Source organism: Nomascus leucogenys, unplaced genomic scaffold (assembly GCF_006542625.1).
Source record: "Nomascus leucogenys isolate Asia unplaced genomic scaffold, Asia_NLE_v1 Super-Scaffold_258, whole genome shotgun sequence".
NCBI classification, from domain to species: domain Eukaryota; kingdom Metazoa; phylum Chordata; class Mammalia; order Primates; family Hylobatidae; genus Nomascus; species Nomascus leucogenys.
The window spans coordinates 4293054-4316163 of NW_022095769.1; the positions used below are offsets into that span (position 1 = coordinate 4293054).

The 23110-nt window shown below is 46.8% G+C and overlaps 2 protein-coding genes across 2 annotated transcripts in view; one reads left to right on the forward strand and one right to left on the reverse strand.

Annotated features, from left to right (window-relative positions):
• Positions 1-13474: 13474 nt before the first annotated feature.
• ZNHIT3 (zinc finger HIT-type containing 3) lies at positions 13475-22639 on the forward strand. The gene is made up of 5 exons (XM_003278380.4): positions 13475-14008; positions 14150-14181; positions 19625-19711; positions 20728-20811; positions 22031-22639. The coding sequence occupies exons 1-5, from the start codon at positions 13923-13925 to the stop codon at positions 22210-22212; spliced, it is 471 nt and encodes a 156-aa protein (XP_003278428.1). The 5' UTR covers positions 13475-13922; the 3' UTR covers positions 22213-22639.
• The window catches only part of MYO19 (myosin XIX), a 40352-nt gene continuing 39696 nt past the window's right edge, over positions 22455-23110 (reverse strand). Inside the window, 1 exon segment of the mRNA XM_030807970.1 lies at positions 22455-23110. Coding sequence (XP_030663830.1) covers positions 23075-23110 — 36 coding nt within the window. The 3' untranslated portion in view covers positions 22455-23074.

The window sequence follows — 23110 nt, forward strand, 5'->3', positions numbered from 1 at the left end:
TTTTTTAGACTTTTGTATAAATAGAATCATAAAACGTACTATATTTGTGTCTGTTGTCATTTGCTTAGTGTGAGATTCATCCAATTCTTCCATGTATCAATAGTTTGTTCCTTTTTCTTGCTGAGTAATACTCTCTTGTAGGAATTTGCCAGAATTGGCTTAGTCATTCTCCTGTTTATGGACATTTGGATTGTGTCTGGGGCTACTATGAATTAATGCTGTTTTGAACGTTTTTATGTAAGTCTGTGTGTGGACATGTGTTTGTTTGTTTGTTTGTTTGTTTTTTGAGACGAAGTCTCACTCTGTCATCCAGGCTGGAGTGCAATAGGGTGATCTCGGCTCACTGCAACCTCCGCCTTCCAGGTTCAAACAATTCTTCTGCCTCAGCCTCCCGAGTAGTTGGGATTACAGGCATGTGCCACCATGCCTAGCTAATTTTTTTTGTATTTTTTTGCAGAGACGGGGTTTCACCATGTTGGCCCAGCTGGTCTTGAACTCCTGACCTCAAGTGATCCACCCGCCTCAGCCTCCCAAAGTGCTGGGATTACAGGCATGAGCCACCGCGCCCAGCTTGGACATGTGCTTTTATCTTATTTCTACCTAGGAGTGGAAATGCTAGGTCATATGGTGTGCACATATTTATAAGAAACTGCCTAACTCTTTTCCAAAGTTGCTGTATTACAGTACATTTCTACCACAAATGTTTGAGAGTTTTAGTTGCTCCACATTTTCATGAACACTTGATATTGTCAGTCTTTTAAATTTTAGCCATTCTAGTCCTAGTATTTCATTATGGTTTAAATTTGCATTTCTATGATGACCTAATGATGTTGAAATTTTTTTTTTTTTTTTTTTTAGATGGAGTCTCGCTCTGTCACCCAGGCTGGAGTACAGTGGCACGATCTCAGCTCACTGCAAGCTCTGCCTCCTGGGTTCATGCCATTCTCCTGCCTCAGCCTCCCGAGTAGCTGGGACTACAGGTGTCCGCCACCACGCCTGGCTAATTTTTTGTATTTCTAGTAAAGACAGGGTTTCACTGTATTAGCCAGGATGGTCTTGATCTCCTGACCTCATGATCTGCCCGCCTCGGCCTCCCAAAATGCTGGGATTACAGGGGTGAGCCACCGCACCCAGCCAATGATGTTGAACATTTTTTACCAGTCTACTGGCCATTCATATATCTTATTTTGTGAAACGTCTGTTTAAATATTTTGCCCATTAAAAAAAAAATTGATCTAGGCCAGGTGCAGTGGCTCACATCTATAATCCTAGCACTTTGGAAGTCCAAGTGGGGTGGATCACCTAAGGAGTTCGAGACCAGCCTGGCCAACATGGCGAAAACCCGTATCTATTGAAAATACAAAAATTAAGGCCGGGCGCGGTGGCTCACGCTTGTAATCCCAGCACTTTGGGAGGCCGAGGCGGGCGGATCACGAGGCCAGGAGATCGAGACCACGGTGAAACCCCATCTCTACTAAAAATACAAAAAAATTAGCCGGGCGTGGTGGCGGGCACCTGTAGTCCCAGCTACTCGGAGAGGCTGAGGCAGGAGAATTGCTTGAACCCGGGAGGCGGAGCTTGCAGTGAGCCGAGATTGCACCACTGCACTCCAGCCTGGGCCACAGAGCGAGACTCCGTCTCAAAAAAAAAAAAAAAAGAAAATACAAAAATTAGCCTGGGGTGGTGGTGTGTGCCTGTAATCCCAGCTATGATGCCTAGAACAGGACAAAACAAAATCTAAACTTTAAACAGAGGATGCATATTCTCAGAGATATAACAATGTTGTGTCAATGAAATAAGAACAGGTTGTTTTTAAAAAAGAACATTGGAGAATAAAACATCTAAAAAATATGATAACCATTAACTTTAATCAATGAGTTGGAAGATAAAATTGAGAAAATAGCTTTTTAAAAAACCCTAAAAGCTGGAAAAGTTCTTAAAAAACTAAAGGTGGCCCAGTAAGACTAATATTCAATTAAGAAGCATTACAGAGGGCTGGGTGTGGTGGCTCACGCCTGTAATCCCAGCACTTTGGGAGGCCGAGGTGGGCAGATCACAAGGTCAGGAGTTTGATAGCAGCCTGACCAACATGGTGAAGCCCCATCTCTACTAAAAATAGAAGAATTCGGGCCAAGCGCGGTGGCTCACGCTTGTAATCCCAGCACTTTGGGAGGCCGAGGCGGGCGGATCACGAGGTCAGGAGATCGAGACCACGGTGAAACCCCGTCTCTACTAAAAATACAAAAAAATTAGCCGGGCGTGGTGGCAGGCGCCTGTAGTCCCAGCTACTCGGAGAGGCTGAGGCAGGAGAATGGCGTGAACCCGGGAGGCGGAGCTTGCAGTGAGCCGAGATCGCGCCACTGCACTCCAGCCTGGGTGTCAGAGCGAGACTCCGTCTCAAAAAAAAAAAAAAAAAAAAAAAAAAAGCCGGGCATGGTGGCGCATGCCTGTAATCCCAACTACTCGGGAAGCTGAGGCAGGAGAATTGCTTGAACTCGCGAGGCGGAGGTCACAGTGAGTCGAGATTGCTGGAGTGTACTGACACTGCAGCCTGGGCGACAGAGTGAGGCTCCATCTCAAAAAAAAAAGCAGCATTATAGTGATATGGAACATAGAGAAATGGAGAGAAAACAGTCATCAAAGGACAAATTCAAGAAGTCATCTCAGATCTGAATGGCCTAGATTTCCAAAATGAAAGGCCCACTGAGTACACAATGTAATGGATGAAAACGTTCATTCGAAGACATATTATCATGCAGTTTCTGATCAATGAGTTAATAGAGGATCCTAAAACATAGAAAAAGCAGGTCACATTCAAAGGAACAGCGATGAGAATGGCATCATGCTTCTTATTAGCCATGCTGAAGGATAATGTAGGAATGTTTTCCAATGATTTATGATATATAATTTTATAAATTATTTAAATTGTGAATTCAGTAGAGTAAGCGTATTTTCAGGGCCAAGTATAGTGGCTCATGCCTGTAATCCCAAGCCTTTGGCAAGCCGAGGCTGATGGATCACTTGAGCCTCAGGAGTTCAAGAGCAGCTTGGGCAACATGGTGAAACCCTATCTCTACAAAAAAAAAAAAAAAAAAAGGTTTGTGCTTGGAGTCCCAGCTACTTGGGAAGCTGCATGTGGAGGATCACCTGAGCCCAGGGAGATAGAGGCTACAGTGAGCCATGATCATGCCACTGCACTCCAGCATGGGCAACAGAGTGAGACCCTGTCTCAAAAAAATAAAAAATAAAAAAAGCATATTTTCAGATACATAAAATCTTATTTCCTATCCATGTACCCTTTCTCAGGAAACTACTGGAGGACGTGGTGCACCAGAATAAGAGAATAAACCAAGAAACAGGAAGACGTGATCCAGGCAATAGGATATCCCAGTATAGGTGAGAAATAAGAAAGTCTCCAAGATGATAATGAAGGGAAATCCTAGGGTGATAGCTGGTCTGGCAGCAGGCGTAGGGAGCAATCAGTAAGGCTGGAGCCAGAGGACAAAAGCCTCCAGGAGGGAGGTACCCAAGAAATAAGATGAAATGAATACAGGAAAAATCTACACTTTTAGTGAACGATGGAGAACAAATTCATGATTGGAACATAGAAAACTAAGCAAATAAATCCCAATTTTGTTTTTAGGTATAATTGACTCCATGAAATTTTTTTTAACTAACAAAGAAACAAAACATAATCATAGTAGGCTAAATTGCCTAGCGGTGAATAATATATCCAGAGGCATAAACAGAGTGTGTCGATTTCCACCAAGCCCAGCATAACATGGGCTTTCCTCTTTATAGTCCAAGATGGCTACCTCCTTTCCAGCCATCCTGCCTGCACTCCAGCCAGCATGAGTCCTCTTTGTTCTAGCTGTCCTGGGTTTCTTTTGGTTAACTAGGAATTGAATTAATGAAATTCAATTAGGAAATTAAAGCATTAAGTTAATAAATGTTTGAAATAAAATATTACTCTGGGCATGATGACTCATACCTCTAGTCCCAGATACTTCGGAGGCTGAGGTGGGAGGATCAATTAAGCCCGAGAGGTAGAGGCTGCAGTGAGTGATTATTGTGCCACTGCACTCCAGCCTACATGACAGTGGGAGACCCTGTCTCCAAAAAAAAAAAAAAAAAAAAAAAAAGCCAGGTGCAGTGGCTCACTCCTGTAATCCTGGCATTTTGGGAGGCTGAGGTGGGCAGATCCTTTGAGGTCAGGAGTTTGAGACCAGCCTGGCCAAGATGGTGAAACCCTGTCTCTACTAAAAATACAAAAATTAGCTGGGCATGGTGGTACACGCCTGTAGTCCCAGCTACTCAGGAGGCTGAGGCAGGAGAATCTCTTGAACCTGGGAGGCAGAGGCTGCAGTGAGCCGAGATCTCACCACCACATTCCAGCCTGGGTGACAGAGCTAGGCTCCATCTCAAAAAAAAAAAAAAAGAGAGACCCTGTCTCGGGCAGAGTTCCAGAACAGCCAGGCCAACATGGTGAAACCCTGTCTCTACTAAAAATACAAAAATGAGCCAGATGTGGTGGTGGGTGCCTGTAATCCCAGCTATTCGGGAGGCTGAGGCAGGAGAATCGCTTGAACCTGGGAGGCAGAGGTTGCAGTGAGCCGAGGTTGTGCTGTTGCACTCCAGCCTGGGTGACAAGAGCAAGACTCTGTCTCAAAAAGATAAAATAAATGCATCACTGAGTGTTCAAAACAGCTGGGTTTTGACAGAGGTTTCAGTGATGACTTGTGTGACCCTGGGTAAAGCACCCTCTGGAACTCGGGTCCTTTTCTGAAAAATGGGAGGGTGGAAGAGATGATAATAAAAACATCAACCACAGTGCAGATCACAAGGATGTGGCAGTGCTGTGTAAGTGACTGAATGCTATGTAACCAGCTCAGCCTCCTGAGTAGCTGGTACCACAGACACGCACCACCATGCCCGCCTAATTTTTTTTGAAACAAAGTCTCACTCTGTCACCCAGGCTGGAGTGCAGTGGCATGATCTCGGCTCACTGCAACCTCCACCTCCTGGTTCAAGCAGTTCTCCGGCCTCTGCCTCCCAAGTAGCTGGGACTAGAGGTGCGCGCTACCACTCCTGGCTAATTTTTTGTATTTTTAGTAGAGACAGGGTTTCACCATGTTGGCCAGGCTGGCCTTAAACTCCTGACCTCAGATGATCCACCCACCTCCACCTCCCCATTGCTGGGATTACAGGCTGAGCCACCGCCCAGCCAACCCTGTGGCTAATTTTTAAATTATCTGTAGAGACAAGGTTGTGCTTTGTTACCCAGATTGGGCTCGAACTCCTGGGCTCGAGCAAGGAATCATCCTGCCTTGACCTCCCAAAGTGCTGGGATCACAGGCATGAGCTGCTGTGCTCGGTGGTGATTTTTCAAGAAAAGCTGGTAATCTGGATTTTTATTTAAAATACCTCGATTTTTTAAAGCTGGAATGGAAATTTTCAAGCAGATTGAGGATTTTTGGTCTTCCCACCCACTGGCCACATGAGAAAATAAAATTAAATAAATAAAATTTCAAAAAGACTTTGAAAGCATTGTGTAGGTCAAGAAAAAAAATGCAAGTTTGCAACCTCTGGGGTGTAGTACTATAGAACATTTAGAGTAGTCAGTGACTTCTCTGGGGAAAAATTGTGTCTAGTTCTACTCACAGCTAGCAAGAGGGTTGTGGTAATGGTAAATCACATGCCTATCTGGGCAGCAGCTCTGCCCTCCTATACTTGGGTAATGTTTCATATTTTGCAGGCAGAGAAGACATGGCCCAAAATGTACCATTATGTTTCTCCATGGTGGCATGTCAGGGCTGGTCAGATTGGAGTCTCGTTTTGTCACCCAGGCTGGAGTGCAATGGTGTGATCTTGGCTCACTGCAACCTCTGCCTCCTGGGTTAAAGTGATTCTCCCGCCTCAACCTCTGGAGTAGCAGGGATTACAGGCACCCACCATGATGCCCAGGTAATTTTTGTATTTTTGTAGAGATGGGGTTTCACCATGTTGGCCAGCCTGGTCTTGAAGTCCTGACCTCAGGTGATCTCCTGCCTCAGCCTCCCAAAGTGCTGGGATTATAGACAAGAGCCACTGCACCTGGCCAGGACCCTCTTTCTTAGAACAACAATAATAATAATTTAAAAAAAAGCCACAATACTGTCTTCTACGCTGTATTCTTTTCAGAGTATTGAAATCAGGTAATATACATTCTCAAAATTTTCTTTCTTATAAAATAGATTTGGCTAATCTATATCCTTTGCATTTCCTTTAATTTTTTTTTCTTTTTCTTTTTCTTTTTCTTTTTGAGACAGAGTCTCACTCTGTCACTCAGGCTGGAATGCAGTGGTGCAATCTCGGCTCACTGCAATCTCTGCCTCCCGGGTTCAGGTGATTCTCCTGTCTCAGGCTCCCGAGTAGCTGGGATTACAGGCGCCTGCCACCACGCCCGGCTTTTTTTGTATTTTTAGTAGAGACAGGGTTTACATCCTGTTAGCCAGGATGGTCTCAATCTCCTGACCTGGGTGATCAGCCTGCCTCAGCCTTCCAAAGTGCTGGGATTACAGGTGTGAGCCACTGCACCCGGACTTCCTTTAAATTTTACAGTCATCTTGCCAGTTTCAACAGAAAAGCCTTCTAGGATTTTGAGAAGGATTGCATTGTTCTACAGATCAATTTGAGGAGAACTGACATCTTAACCATATAGAATCATCTGATCCGTGTATGTCATATCCCCCCCTCCTCACCCCTTTCTTCTTCATCAGTCTGGCTAGAGATTTCTCAGTCTTACTAAATTTTTTCTAAGAACCATTTTTTTTGTTTTATTACTTTTCTGTAGTTTCTGTTTTATTGATTTCTGCTTTTAGTTTATTTGTTTCTTCTGCTGACTTTGGTATTCTTTTTTTAGTCTCTTAGTGAGGAAGCTTAATCACTTATTTGAGGCTTTTCTAATTTAGCAGTATTTTCAGCATCAGCGCTGTTGACATTTGGGGCTTTATAATTGTTGTGGGGGCTGTCCCATGCACGATAGGATGTTCAGCAGCATCCCTGGCCTATAACCACTAGATATCAGCAGCATCCCTCTCCAGTTGTGACAACCAAAAGTGTCTTCATATATTGCCAAATGTCTTGGGCATGGGAGAATCGCTCCTGGCTGAGAATGACTGCTATAGTAGGCATTTTATGATAGAAATCTCAGTTGTGTATCACAAATTTTGACTTTTTTTCATTTAGTTGAAAATTTTTTCTTAGTTTCCTTTGTGATTTCCTCCTTGGCACATGCAATACTATATTTTTTTAAACTTTTATTTTTTTAGAGACAGGATCTTTCTATGTCACCCAAGCTATCTTTGAACTCCCAGGCTGAAGTGATGCTCCCACCTCAGCCTCCCTGAGTAGCTGGGGCTACTGGTGTGTGCCACCGCACCTGGCTGACCCATACATTATTTGTAAGTGTATCTTTAGTTCCAAATATTTGAGGATTTTCCAGAAATATTCCTGTTACTGATTGCTAATTTAGTTCTTTTGTGGTCAGAGAACATACTTGAATGGCTTCAATTCTTTTGAATTTGTTGAAATGTGTTTTATGGTCCTGCATATGATCTATTTTGGGGAATGTTCAGTGTGCACGTGAAAATAACGTATTCTTGGATAGAGTTGTCTATAAATGTCAATTGGGTCAAGGGGTTGATAGTGTTGTTCAAGGTTTTTATATTCTGGTTGGGCGTGGTGGCTCATGCCTGTAATCCTAACACTTTGGGAGGCCGAGGCGGGTGGATTACTTGAGGTCAGGAGTTCAAGACCAGCCTGACCAACATGGTGAAACCCTGTCTGTACTAAAAAAAAACAAAATTAGCCAGGATTAATCCAATATGGCAATATCTGTCTTTTAAGTAAGTGTTTAGAAACCATTTACTTTTGTTTTTTGTTTTTTGTTGTTTTTTTGAAACAGAGTCTCACTCTGTTGCCCAGGCTGGAGTGCAGTGGGCAATCTCCGCTCACTGAAACCTCTACTTCCCAGGTTCAAGTGATTCTCATGCCTCAGTCTCCTGAGTAGCTGGGATTACAGGCACCCGCCACCACGTCTGGCTAATTTTTATATTTTTAGTAGAGACGGGGTTTCACCATGTTGCCCAGGCTGATCTTGAACTCCTGACCTCAAGTGATCTGCCTGCCTTGGCCCCCCAAAGTGCTGGGATTACAGGCTTGAGCCACAGCGCTGGGCAACCATTTACATTTAATATGTTGATACAGAAGGGTTTAAGTTTATTATCTTGCTATTTCTTTTTATTTATCCCATTTGCTTGTTCTTTTTTTCTTTTTTGCTAGCTTCTCTCTTTTTTATTGAAGTACTACTCCACAATACTGCCTTCTTTGAGAGTGAGTACCCAATGCCATTTTACCTCCACAGTGGAGATAATAATATTAGACCATGCCACATATAGTGTAAGAGTCTTACCTAGTAACTTCTATTTCCCTCCATCATCTTTATTTTTTATGAAAATGTTATTACTTTCGTATATTTAATTCTGCATGTGATAAGAACTCCACAATGTACTGTTATATTTGCTTGAACCAGTTATCATTTAAAGAGATTAAAAAGGTAAAAATGGGCCGGGCGTAGTGGCTCACACCTGTAATCCCCAGCACTTTGGGAGGCCAAGGCGGGTGGATCACCTGAGGTCAGGAGTTCGAGACCAGCCTGGCCAACATGACAAAACTCCGTCTCTACTAAAAATACAAAAATTAGCCAGGTGTGGTGGTGGGCACCTGTAGTCCCAGCTACTCGGGAGGCTGAGGCAGGAGAATTGCTTGAACCCGGGAGGCGGAGGTTGCAGTGAGCTGAGATCGCGCCATTGCACTCCAGCCTGAGTGACAGAATGACACATTGTCTCAAAAAAAAAAAAAGTAAAAATGTTTTTTTGAATTTACCTGTATGTTTACAATTTTTGGTACTCCTTTGTGCAGATCCAAATTTCCATCTCATGTCATTTTCCTTTTGCCCGAATAACTTTCTTGAACATTTCTTGTAGTGTAGATCTGCTAGTGAAGAATCTTGTTGGGTTTTGTCTAAAAAAGTCTGTTTCTTTTCCTCATTTTTAAATGATAAGGAAATAAACCTGGGGTCTCAGTTCCTCTTCCCCACCCCTCACTGAGCAGAGTTTTTATGCACTGCTGCCACGTGGGAGGTGGAGATGGGTTCAGAGGTTTGTGAAAAGCTTGGCGCTGCACGCCCACTCCACAGGGAACCTTTAGAGGCTTCTTGGGGAAGCTCGTTGGGTAGCTCTGACTCCTTTCATCTCTGTGTGTCCTTGGGAATGTCAGGTGGAAGATCGATGTGCATTTGCAAATGGGAGTGAGTGTGAGAAAAGAAAAATGTGGGGTTATGGCTGGTAGGGTGTGTTCAGGGAGCAAAGGTGACCTCTGTTGTCTGTGCTCTCCCAACAGTTCTGGGACTGTGGAGAATGCAATTGTTCTCTATTCCTTTTGTATTTTGGAAGTTCTCCATGAAGTCTAACTGCAGGTCATACTGTCATTTAGTCTAGAGTTGGAGGATGGATATAATTTCATGAGTATGAAATAATATGCAGAGTTGTTGGACACCAATTACTGGGCCCACCCACTCCACCAGAACTCAGGCCCCTTCATTTGACCTACTGGCAACGTCACTCACTTTAACACCTGAATTACTCTCTCTTAGATACCAGAGGGGAAACGGAGGCACGCAGGTGAGAACGTGGCAGCAGTCCCTAAAAGTCACTTCTGGTGCTGGCCCTGGCTCATCCGTGCCCTAGGGGAGGAATGCAAGTGTTAGAGCTGCGGAAAGAAGCTGAGATCTAGCAGGGCTCGCCCTTATCAACCTCCGCCTCTAACAAGGGCCACACAGCACGTAGGGGAGATTAGGCCGATCTGCCCGCCCCATCGCGGGAGGCCAGGAGGGTGGAAGGCAGTGGATCGCGCCCTAGCGAGCAACCCACATGCTCTGGAAGTGCGGTTCAACTTTCACCAGGCTACTGCGGCCGGCCGGCCAGCTGTCAGCGGGCACTCCGCCCCCCGGGGCTGTCCGCAAGCGCTGGGCGGTGGGCACCGTGGGGAACCGCCCCTGGACAGCCAGTGGCACGCGGAGCCCTCGGTGAGCCCAGGCCCTGCTTTCCCGTAGGAATACTCGTGGGCATCGGGTCGCCCGCTTCGCCCCCGCGCTCTAGACGCACTTTCCTGCCGCCTGGCGATGTCCGAAGTGCCTATCAGAGCCTGGACTTACTCTTCCCAGCGCGGCCAGACCGCTGAGCCTCCCCCACGGGGTGGGGCGTAGGCTGGGCGCCAGCTGCGCGGGAATCCGGGCGAGCGCGCTCCACCCGGGCAGTGCGGGCCTAGAGCGCCCTCTGGCGGGACGGGGCCTGGCATTGCGCGTCTCCAGCCTTGGGATTGGCCCGGACTCGCCGTCTACGCACCGGAGAGCGCTGCCAGGAGGCAGAGCTCTGAAAACCTCGACAACGACGCCTCTCTCTCCAGTGCCCGCACTGCGTCCCAAGCTGACGCCGAAGAGGCCCAAGACAGCCCTGGGCGGCCATTAGGACGGGTCTGGAGGGGACATCAGTGTGGACATCTAGTTGCTGGGCCTGGGGTCACAGCCCCCTTTCTTGTCTGAACTGGCCACTGCCCGGAGGAGCTGCGCTGTGGGCCTTAGTGTGCCACCACCTAACAGCCATCGCGGCTGAGCCCACCTCCTTTCCCGGACATTAGAGGACGAGGGGTGCGCAGGTCGGGGAAAGCTGGGGGCATCCAGATATCCAGAGTAGAGGAGGGGCCTCTTCCCTGCGTGGATGTGCATGGGAGGGATTCCAGGAATTTTCTTTTCTTTTCTTTTCTTTTCTTTTCTTTTGAGATGGAGTCTCGCTCTGTCACCAAGCTGGAGTGCAGTGGCGCGATCTGGGCTCACTGCAACCTCCGCCTCCCGGGTTCAAGCGATTCCCCTGCCTCAGCCTCCCAAGTAGCTGGGACTGCAGGCACATGCCACCACACCTGGCTAATTTTTTGTATTTTAGTAGAGATGGGGTTTCACCATGTTGGCCAGGATGGTCTCGATCTCCTGACCTCGTGATCTGCCCGCCTTGGCCTCCCAAAGTGCTGGGATTACAGGCGTGAGCCACCGCGCCTCGTCGAATTTTCTTTTTTCTTTTTTTTTTTCTGGAGTCATCGTCTCTCCATTCGCAGGCAGGGGAGTCAGCGTGGTTTATATGCGGGTGGGAGGGATTGAGCCCCTGAAAATGGTTAGGATTGTCTTTGGCCTCAGCCTTGGTACACACATCACAGGACAAATCAAGCAGACAGTGGTGAGTCCGCCACAGTCCGCCACCCGTCTACCCGTGCCAGACAGTGCACAGGATCTTTTTTTTCTCTCTCTCTCTCTTCCTTTTGAGACAAGGTCCTGCTCTGTCACCAGGCTGGAGTGCAGTGGCGTGATCTCCACTCACTGCAACTTCTGCCTCCTGGGCTCAAGCGATTTTCCCACCTCAGCCTCCCCAGTAGCTGGGATTACAGGCTCATGCCACTGCCCCCCGCTAATTTTTGTATCTTTTTGGGTAGAGATAGGTTTTCGCCATGTCGCCCAGGCTGGTCTTGAACTCCTGGGCTCAAGCCATGTGCCCGCCTTGGCCTCCCAAAGTGCTAGGATTACTGGTGTGAGCCACCTTACCTGGCAGGGCACAGGGTTTTAAATTAAATTTAATTTTTGTTTTTAATTTTTAGAGACAGAGTCCTGCTCTGTTGTCCAGGCTAGAGTGCAGTAGCGTGATCTTGGCTCACTACAATCTCTGCCTCTCGAGTTCTGGCGATTCTTGTGCCTCAGCCTCCCTAGTAGTTGGGATTACAGGCGTGCACCACCACACCCAGTTAATTTTTTCTATTTTTAGTAGAGACAGGGTTTTACTATGTTAGCCAGGCTGGTCTTGAACTCCTGGCCTCAAGTGATCTGCCTGCCTTGACCTCCCAAAGTGCTGGGATCACAGGCGTGAGCCACTGCGCCTGGCCTAAATTTTTCTTCTTTAAGACGGGGTCTCTGTCACCCAGGCTGGAACGCAGTGGCACAATCATAGCTCACTGTAGCCTTGAACTCCTGGGCTCAAGTGAGCCTCCAGCCTCAACCTTCTAAGTAGCTGGGACTACAGGCTGGTGCGACCATGCCCGGCTTGGCACAGGATTTAAATATGGCCCTGGACAAGTCACTGGCCTTCTCTGGCCTTCCCAGGTAAGCTTGGACTTTCTGGGACGCTTCAAGTTCAAATCATCAGTGGTACAACTGTTGAACAATATGAGGAACGCTGCGGGTTACTGGGCCTGTGTGGACCCATTTTGGATTCTAGGCTGCGTCCTGGGCAGAAGTTGGAGGCTGGGGCAACTGCAAGCAGGACAGGCAGGTGGCCAGAGGGCCCAACAGCTTCAGCACTGAGGACTGGACTGGGTCGCCACGCCCAAAGGAAGGATAATTACTCACTTCCCACTCAAGAAGCAGATGGCAGAACCGTTTTGGAGGAGCATGGCTTGGGGCCTGGGACCTACATTCATGCCGTCCAGATGGAGGTCCATGAGAGTTAAGATTCTTTCTAGATATCACGTAGCACTTCTGATTACAAAACTTTTTGCACATGGTCTCCTCTCTGCTTTACAACAGCTCAGGAAAGTAGGCCCAAACATCCACTTTAATAGATGAGGGAGCTCAGAGGGGGTAACCAACCCCTCCAAGTCACACAGCCAGGGAGGGGGTTGAGCCAAGGTTCAAACCACTACCTTGGTTGTTGCAGATACATCCCTGCAGACACGTTTATTGAAGAGGGACCCTGAAGGCTGAACAGCCAACACAGAAGAGGAGGCACTTGGGAGTAAGGGTGATTTATGGCCCTGAGAGAGCCCAGTGCAGGTAGGATAGGAGCTAAGGTAAGGCTGGGCCATGCCTAGCTGCAAGCAAATTTCCTTAAAAAACAAAAAACGTGACTTTGTTTAAACCTAAATTTTGTGGTGGCATTCAAGTCCCATCATAGCCCATCTATCCAGACTCATCTGCCTGAGATCACCATCTTGGGACTAGTGGTCACTGGCCTGCTTCCTGGTCAATTAGCTTCCGGGACTAGGGGGAGGTATGAGGAGCCTAGAGTGCAAAATTTAAGAAGCACTCACTCTCAGGGGCGTGCAGGTGCAGGGTAGCAACAGCAGGACTCTAAGAGTGAGTCTCTTTCCTCCCCGTTTCCCCTTCCTACTTTCACTCTAAGCATTAAGTTCCCAGAGGACAGAGACGACTTCTTCATTAGAAGACCCAGCGGGGGCCCCAGCACTGAAGGGCTCACAGTTGGAGCTCAAACATTTGCCAGTGTTCAGGCTCATCTTTCTTTCCCCAGTGACAAATGGCCTAGGTTGGGAAGGGCAGGTTCCTGTCTACTGCGTGATCCAACCGATTCTGGTTCGCCCAATGTCTGGACTTGTCCTTTGCCAAGAATAAGCAGATGAGATGGGCGGACGAACCCCAATGTCCCTGCAAGATTCAGGAAGTCCCAGCCAGAAAGTAAAGGACGTTTAGTTCCACCTATTGTTTTCTTTTTAACATGCGGGGCAACACACCTGGACAGTGTCTTGCAAGATGGCTTGCTCCAAGCCACACGGCCGCACAGGGACAGGGACTGGGCTACATAACAAGTTCTTCGACGCTATGATCTAATCAAGGAAAACCTGGGACGCAGCTACTAGGTGCACATCGAGTGTATCGACGCTCTACTTACGAGGACTGGAAGAGTGAGCAGGATCAGTCCATTGCTTTTGCCTACCTGCTGAGCGCTGATTGGTCCCCGTTTAGGAAACGGAAAAAAAGGGCGTGCACGCGAGCGCGGCTGCGTGAGAGGCGCCCGGCGGCACGGGAAGCAGTCTCCTTCCACAAGACCATGGCGTCGCTCAAATGTAGCACCGTCGTCTGCGTGATCTGCTTGGAGAAGCCTAAATACCGCTGTCCAGCCTGCCGCGTGCCCTAGTGAGCGGGGAGGTCGCGGGGTCCGGGGGCGCGGGTGTCCGGCCACTGCGGGAGGGCGGGAGGCCGGGCGGGAGCCGGCGGGCTGCTGGAGGGGCCGCGGACCCTCGGGGCTGACGCAGCCTGTGGCCTCTGTTGTTACAGCTGCTCGGTAGCCTGCTTCCAGAAGCACAAAGGTGAGCCCCGTCCCCGCCAGCCCTCGGTCCCCTCTGCGCACGGGGCAGCCCCCACGTCCAGCCTCTGTCTTGGGGGCGTGGACCCTTGGGCTGCGCTTCCTTTCCCGCCTCGGGTCTCCGCGGGTTCTGCAGGAACCTTGCTTCCTCTGACTTGGTCCCTGGTGTTATAGGCCTGTTCCTGTGTGTTGGACAGTTCCTTCTGTTGTCCCTGCCTGTAATCGCTCTCAGGGTTTTGGTCAGTAGCCTTTCTTCTACCCCTCTCCTCCTGCTGCGTGCTACTCTTCCTTGCTTAGAAATAGTTACCGATTGCTTTTCCCACCGAGGTCTACCCTAGCAGTTTCTTCCTCAGTATTCTGATGTAGCCCCTCACCATTTGGCTGAAACTGCGCTAAGTTTAACAATATTTTCACTCGTGTAAATAATGTCTTGTTAGAAACAAAGAGGTAAGTCCATGTACAATACAAGGAGAAGTCCTTGATTTGTTAAGAGAAAAAAAGAACCAAGTAAGTTCTTTGTATGATGTGAACACACTTTTGTACAGTCAAAAAGAAGTGACCTGGCCGGGCGCGGTGGCTCACGCCTGTGATCCCGGCACTTTGAGAGGCCAAGGCGGGTGGATCACCTGAGCCCAGGAGTTCGAGACCAGCCTGGCCAACATGGTGAAACTCCGTCTCTACTAAGAATACAAAAATTAGCCGGGCGAGGTGGCGTGCGCCTGTAATCCCAGCTACGCAGGAGGCTGAGGCAGGAGAATCGCTTGAACCCGGGAGGCAGAGGTTGCAGTCAGCCGAGATCGCACCACTGCACTCCATCCTGGGCTACAGAGCTAGACTCAGTCTGGAAAAAAAAAGAAAAAAAAAAAGTTTCACGTAGGCGGGGCGCGGTGGGTCACGCCTGTAATCCCAGCACTTTGGGAGGCCGAGGTGGGCGGATCACAAGGTCAGGAGATCGAGACCATCCTGGCTAACGCGGTGAAACCCCGTCTCTACTAAAAATACAAAAAATTAGCCGGGCGTAGTGGCGGGCGCCTGTAGTCCCAGCTACTCGGGAGGCTGAGGCCGGAGAATGGCGTGAACCCGGGAGGCAGAGCTTGCAGTGAGCCAAGATTGCGCCACTGCACTCCAGCCTGGGCGACACAGCAAGACTCCGTCTCAAAAAAAACATAAATAAATAAAAAATAAATTGCTGCCAACATGGTCACACTAAGGTACTGTGTAACACTAGAACTTACTCCTCCCATCTGGCTGTAATTTTGTATCCATTAACCAACTTCTCCCCAGCCCCCTACCCTCTACTCTTCCCAGCCTCTAGTTACCACTATTCTGCCCTCTACTTCTGTGAAGTCAACTTGCTTAGCATCCACGTGTTAACAAGAACATCTTTCTGTGCCTGGCTTATTTCACTTAACATGATGTCCTTTGGGCTCATCCATGTTGCTGCAAGTGACAGGATTTCATGGTATTTTATGGCTAATATCCAGTGTGTATATGTACCACATTTCTTTATCCATCTGTTGGTGGATTCTTAGGTGGATTCCATATCTTGGCTATTGTGACTAGCAGTAAACGCAGGAGTGCAGGTATCTCTTCGGCAGACTGATTTCATTTCCTTTGGATATAATACGCAGTAGTGGGATTGCTGGATCATATGGTAGTTCTCTATTCGTAGTTTTTTTAGGAACCTCCATGCTGTTTTCCATAATGACTATACCAGTTTACATTTCCAATAACAGTGCAGTGTATAAGAGTTCCCTTTTCTCCACATCCTTGCCAACATGTGATTTTTTTTCTTTTTGATAATAGCCATTCTTACTGTGGTGAGATGGTATCTCATTGTGGTCTTGACTTGCATGTCCCTAATGATTAGTGATGTTGAACATTTTTTCATGTACTTGTTGGCCATTTGTATGTCTTCTTTTGAGAAGTGTCTGTTTGGGTCATTTGCCCATTTTTGTTTTTTTTTGAGACGGAGTCTTGCTCTTGTCGCCCAGGCTGGAGTACAATGGTGCAGTCTCTGCTTACTGCAACCGCCGCTTCCGGGGTTCAAGTGATTCTGCTGCCTCAGCCTCCAGAGTAGCTGGGATTACAGGTGCCTGCTGGCTGATTTTTGTATTTTTAGTAGAGACGAGGTTTCACCATGTTGGCCAGGCTGGTCTTGAGCTTTTGACCTCAGGTGATCCACCTGCCTCGGCCTCCCAAAGGGCTGGGATTACAGGTGTGAGCCACCATGCCCGGCCCATTTGTCCACTTAATTTTTTTTTTTTTGCTGTTGAGCTCCTTGTGTATTCTAGATATTAACCCTTTGTCAAGTGAATATTTTGCAAATATTTTCTCCCATCCTACAGGTTGTCTCTTCACTCTGTTGTTTCCTTTGTTGTACAGAAGCTTTTTTGTGTCATAGAATTCCATTTGCCTATTTTTGCTTTTGTTGCCTGTGTTTTTGAGATTTTATTCATAAAATCTTTGCCTAGACCAATGTCCTGAAGCATTTCCCCTGTGTTTTCCTGTAGTAGTTTCAGGTCTTACATTTAGGTCTTTAATCCATTTTGATGTTTATATATGGTGACAGATAAGGATCTAGTTTCATTCTTCTGCATATGGTTATCCTTACAGTTATCCTATTTTTCCAGTACCATTTATTGAAGAGTGGTTTTTTTCCCAGTATATGCTCTTGGTGCCTTTGTGAAAAGTCAGTTGGCTGTAAATGTGTGAATTTATATCTGGGTTCTCTATTCTATTCCATTGATCTATGTGTCTATTTTTATGCTAGTACCATGCCGTTTAGATATTATAGCTTTGTAGTATATTTCGAGGCCAAGTAGTGGTGATGCCTCCAGCCTTGTTCTGTTTGCTCAGGATTGCTTTGGCTATTGGGGGTCTTTTGTGGTTCCATATTAATTTTAGAATTTTTTTTTGAAATTTCTGTGAATAGTATCATTGGTAATTTGATAGGGATTGCATTGACTCTGTAGATTACTTTGGGTAGTATGGTCATTTTGATATTTATTTTTCTTATTGGTGGATATTTACATTAATTTTGCCTTTGTTGCTGCTATAGGCAGTGTTAAAGTGGTATTTAATAAAGAATAATTTTTATCAGAAATTTCTAATAGCCACATCTGTTGTACACTTTTCTTTTTTTTTTTTTTTTTTTTTTGAGACGGAGTCTCGCTCTTTCAACCCAGGCTGGAGTGCAGTGGCGTGATCTCGGCTCACTGCAGGCTCCGCCCCCCCGGGGTTCACGCCATTCTCCTGCCTCAGCCTCCCGCGTAGCTGGGACTACAGGCGCCTGCCACCTCGCCCGGCTAATTTTTTTTTGTATTTTTAGTAGAGACGGGGTTTCACCGTGTTAGCCAGGATGGTCTCGATCTCCTGACCTCGTGATCCACCCGCCTCAGCCTCCCAAAGTGCTGGGATTACAGGCGTGAGCCACCGCGCCCGGCCCTGTTGTACACTTTTCATTTGTCTTTTTATTTTTATTTTTTTGCAACAAAGTCTCGCTCTGTCACCCAGGCTGGAGTGCAGTGTTGCTCAGTATAGCCTTGACTTCCTGGGCTCAGGCAATCCTCCTACCTCAGCCTCCCAAGTAGTTGGGACTGCAGGCGTGTGCCACCATGCCTGGCTTATTTGATTTTAATTTTTGTGCAGATGAAGGCTCACTGTATTGCCTGGGCTGGTCTTGAATTCCTGGGCTCAAGTGATTCTTCCACCTTGGCCTCCCAAAGCATTGGGATTATAGACGTGAGCTACCCATGCCCAGCCTGTCATCTTTCTTGATTCCTATGAGTATCTGCTGTGTTTGGCTTCTTCTTTCTTGATATTCTTTGGAGGCTGGGAAGATACCGATCTGTGGTATTCTCTCCTCCCTTTCTCCCTTAGAAGTCCTAACGAGGCCTGACCCTATTATAGCTTCTGAGGTCAGATGAGATAGGGTGCATTCAGGGTGGCATAGCTGTAGATTCTCCTTGTTTTCTTTTTTTTCTTTTTGAGACAGGGTCTTGCTCTTTTGCCCAGGATGGAGTGCAGTGGCGTGATCACAGCTCACTGCACCCTTGGCCTCCTGGGCCCAAGTGATCCTCCCACCTTAGCCTCCTGAGTAATGGAGACAAACTTTATTTTTCGTAGAGACAGAGTCTCGCTGTATTGCCTAGGCTGGTCTTGGACTCCTGGGCTTAAGCAATCCTCCTGCCTCAACCTCCCAAATTGCTGGGATTACAAGCAGGAGCCACTCTGCCCAGCCTCTCCTTCCTTTTGCTAGATCTCTCTCTTGAAATTTGGTCCTTGACTTTTATTCCTAGGTAGGTGATCTCTCTTTCACTTTAAACTTTTTTTTTTCTTGCTGACATCCAACTCTTTAGCTTCAGCCTCTTTTTGAGCCCCTTAGACACAAATGTATTTTGGGGTCAAGTACAACCCAGAAAATTCACCTCTCCTTCAGTCCCTCCTGTGTTCCATACACATATAGCATAGCCGTAAAGTTAGACCTGGATTCCAAATCTGCCTCTGCTACTTACTAGCTGTGGACCCCAGTGGACAAGTTTATTACAAGAAAATTTATTCCTTTCATCTGTAAGTGGAATTAACAGTCTCCATGTCATGGGGGCTTTGTAAAGGTTCATTGAGCCACTATGTATCTCACTGTGTACCTGGCACAGTGCTTGGCACTTAAGTCACTAGCAGCTGTTGTAACTGCCACCTACCTGACTAGAACCTTTCCATAGCATATTGTCAAATCTACATTTTAAGTCTCTACAATCTGGTCCTGCCTTTATGTCCTCAGAACCCTTTCCTGTGACTTCATGTTCTGTTGATTCTCTGTCACCCAGGCTGGAGTGCAGTGGCACAATCACAGCTCACTGCAGCCTTGACACACTGAGCTTAAGTGATCCTCCTGCCTCAGCCTCCCAAGTAGCTGAGACCACATGCATGTACCACCATGCCTGGATGATTTTTTTTTATTTTTTGTAGATACATAGTCTTGCTAGGTTGCCCAGGCTGGTCTCAAACTCCTGGGCTCAAATGATCCTCCCACCTTGGCCTCCGAGTGTTAGGATTACAGGCGTGAGCCAGCACAGCCGGCCTGTTGACTTTGTAAGTTCTTCGGTTGTTTTGCCTCTAGTTTTATCCCATCTGGTATCTGGTTTACAGCAGCTATTTCAAACACCCCAGTTAATTGTGGTGAGAATTTTGTAAGATTTGGCAGGGTAGGGAGGATGGGGACAGGTTCTTGGGGTGCATGAATGAGTCCTGCTTTCTCAGCCTGCTGGCGGTTTTCCTTAACCTCCCTCTTGCTTTGATCTCTCACTTCTTCCACATTCCTGGGCACCCACCCACATCCCTTACCCCAGACACTTGCTTCCTACCTAGATGCTAGCTTGGTGGGAAGATGCAGCCTTGTCGTTGAAACGGCGGTAATGTGGGCCTGGGATTTGTGTCTTTTTCAGAACAATGCAACCCTGAAACTCGTCCTGTTGAGAAAAAAATAAGATCAGCTCTTCCTACCAAAACCATAAAGCCTGTGGAAAACAAAGGTGGGTTGGTTGACTTCAAACAAATCTACAGGGACTTCACATAGAATAAGTCGAAAGGAAGGAAAAGTGGAGAGTGGGGCTGGTCAGGGAATCCAGAACAATAGCTTCATTGGGAAGCAACAGCTTCCTTAGCCCTGAGCATCAGGAGTGGGGCCATGTCGTCATGGGTGATACTGAGGCAACAGCCTGAAAGCAGTATTCAGGAGAAGAAAAATAGGCAGAAGACAGATGAGAAAGGCCATGGCTGTGGTTTGGGGGTTTGCGGTGGGCCCTGCTGGCAGGAGCCTTCTCTAACCCATAGCTGCTGGTCTCCCTCCCTGAATCTGGCTGGGGCTGTCAGTTCACCTGAGCTCAGCTCAGGCCAGAGGCTTTCTTTGTCCTAGATCATCTCACTGCTGCTGGGGGTTCATAGCAGTAGTGGGCTGTTGACCCATCCGTCCAGTCATCTGAATGTTCTTTAATACCTCCTGGGTGTCATGTACCATGCCAGGCTCTGAAAGCAGCCCCTCTGGTGCCACCAAAGAGGTATTGAACATTCACTCCAAAGGCATGGCCCATTTTTGCCCTTTGAGAAATTTCCAGGTTGGGTTCAGGCACTGCCAGCAGTTTCTGCCCATGCTGAAAGCACAGGAGATTCTGCTTGGCTGGTTTTTACACAGCATCCAGTTAATTGGCCTATCACAGGGTTGGAGCCATGTTGAGGTAGGGATGGGTAGTAAGTTATTAGACAACCGAGGTCTAAGCCTAAAGACCACAGGACCACGTATACAGTAAGGATGTGAACACTAGGGTGCATTTGTTAAAATCACCAATTCTTTCACTTAGCCTCCCTCTTCTAAAAAAGGAGTGTTAGTATAGTCACAAACTCTGGAGGATTTTTGTCTGTACCTGCTTGAATACCCCTATCACTATCACATGTGCGTGCACACATTTTTATCCTGTTAAAGTAGTGGTTAAAATCTGGTGCCCAGGCCTCCTTTTTAGTCATGAGTCATTGACTGTTTTGTATTCCTTAGATGATGATGACGACTCTATAGCTGATTTTCTCAATAGTGATGAGGAAGAAGACAGAGTTTCTTTGCAGAATTTAAAGAATTTAGGTAAGTCTGTGCTATGCTTATTTGTCAATCGTTGAGATACATTTACTGTGTTGTAAGGATTGTGATTTTTTAAAAAGTTATTAAATCCTTGAATAAGTATGGCATGTAGGGCTCTTACTATCTAGCCACATAATCTGTAAACATACAGGGTTTCACACCTCCCAGCCTGCCCACACCATTCCTTCTGCCTGGAATCCTGCTGGTCTTGTGGGTTGGCAAAATTCTGCTCCTCCTTCAAGCCTTGGTTCAAGTTTTCTTCGCTCAGCTAAGCTTTTCTTGACCTTTTGTGTCTCTTTCAGAATTAGGCACTTTTTTGGTTTCCCATAGCAACTTGGACTTACTAGTAATAAATCACTGTTACATTTCATGATAATTTGTCTCTCACGTAACGATTTGTACAGCAGGGTCCTGTATTCCCAGATCCCCAGTGCTCAGCTCACAGTCCAGCCCTTAACGTGAACTGGTTATCACATGATTTGATTTAGGGGGAAACAGGTGTTGCCATTTTTGTAGCACTGCTTATTCAGTCCTTACAACATTCTGTTACATATGCATGGTGTCTGTTAATTTCATTCTTCCCATTTCATAGAATCATGTTAAAAGGTTATGCTTTGCACTTAAGTCTCATGGTAATGATTCGTTGACTGAGTTTGGAGCTGAGCTGGTAATAGGTGTGAAAAATTTTACAGATTGTAAAGTACCATGCAGGTATTATTGTTGGTTCCCTGCTACTGGTGCTGCTGCATGCCAAATCGCATGCTTAGACATCATTCAGAGTATTTCGTATAGCTGTCTTCACCAATGGCAACTTTTATGGTTAAAAAGAAAGAAAACATGCCAGCAGCTTAATGCTACTATTTGCTTTGTGATTGTGCTGATAAAGCATTTTTTTCTTAGCTGAAGTGGCACGAAGTTACAATATTTACAAAGATACCAAGAACTGGTATCTGTTACTGCATTTAATGTGGAAATAGTTTGATATGCCGATCTTACCTTTCATTTTATAGAGGTGGGGTCTCGCCATGTTGCCCAGGCTGGTCTTGAACTCCTGAGCTCAAGCGATCTGCCCACCTTGACCTCCCTAATTGCTGGTATTACAGGCATGAGCCACCACGCCTTGCTCATAGTTTATTACACTTGAAATATTTCTTCACTTTTCAGCCATCTCCATGTGTTTCCACTTGAATTCAGATTGGCTTCTTTTCTTGTTAATTTTTAGGGGAATCTGCAACATTAAGAAGCTTATTGCTCAATCCACACCTCAGGCAGTTGATGGTCAACCTCGATCAGGGGGAAGACAAAGCAAAGCTCATGAGAGCTTACATGCAAGAACCCTTGTTTGTGGAGTTTGCAGACTGCTGTTTAGGAATTGTGGAGCCATCCCAGAATGAGGATTCTTAAGATGGATTATTATGCTGCTTGCTCAAGCGTGTGCTTGACTCCCAGAGCCTGCCTGCTCCCTCTCCCAGGAGACCAGCTAGTGGGGATGGGGGGGCGGGGGGCACTCAGGCAAAAGAGGTTTCCAGGATGCAGACTAGGTTATGCAGGCCTTTACCGGCATTGATGTGGCTCATGTTTCAGGCAGACATGGGGTCCTTAAGGTGGCAAGTCCTTTATGGAGAGAAAACTTGACATTCAGATGGTTGTTTTTAAATGTCTTACTTTTGGTACAGTTGATAGACATCATAAATGATATCAAGCTTTACACTTCATATGGAGTTAAACTTGGTCAGTGTTAATAAAATCAAAAGATGTGATTCTACTGTACATTGCATTATTCATACTTTAATTGTTTGAAATTACATTAAATAAATCAACTAATTAAATACTAAAGTTTTGTTCTTTTTTAAAGGAAATAACCACAAAATTTTCCCCAGCCCAAATTCCAGCGCCAATTTTAGGCCAACTTTGGCTGTTTTCTTCCAAAAGTGCTTATGTGGAATTGGGGTCCCCAGTGTAGTGACAGACAGTCATGACTGCTGCTGAGTTTGATCTGTGAAGGTAGTGAAACGTGGCCCTGGTGTTTCTTAACCCTGGTTTGGTAACTACCAGCCCTGACACCATCAGTGCTTGATGTAGCCTGGAGCCCCAGGCGCCCACTGACACAATGGGCACAGGGCCCTGGCTCAAAGGCTGGAGCCATCACTGTTGTTCATGTGCATTTGGAGCACTGTGGGAATAGTCTGGCAGCTGTGTGCTGATTAAATGTCTTTGGCAAGGCAGGGGGCAGTTAAAGGCCTTGTGGAAACAAAGGCACCAAGGATCACCCCAGCCCAGCGAAGGCAGAAGAGGTCACATG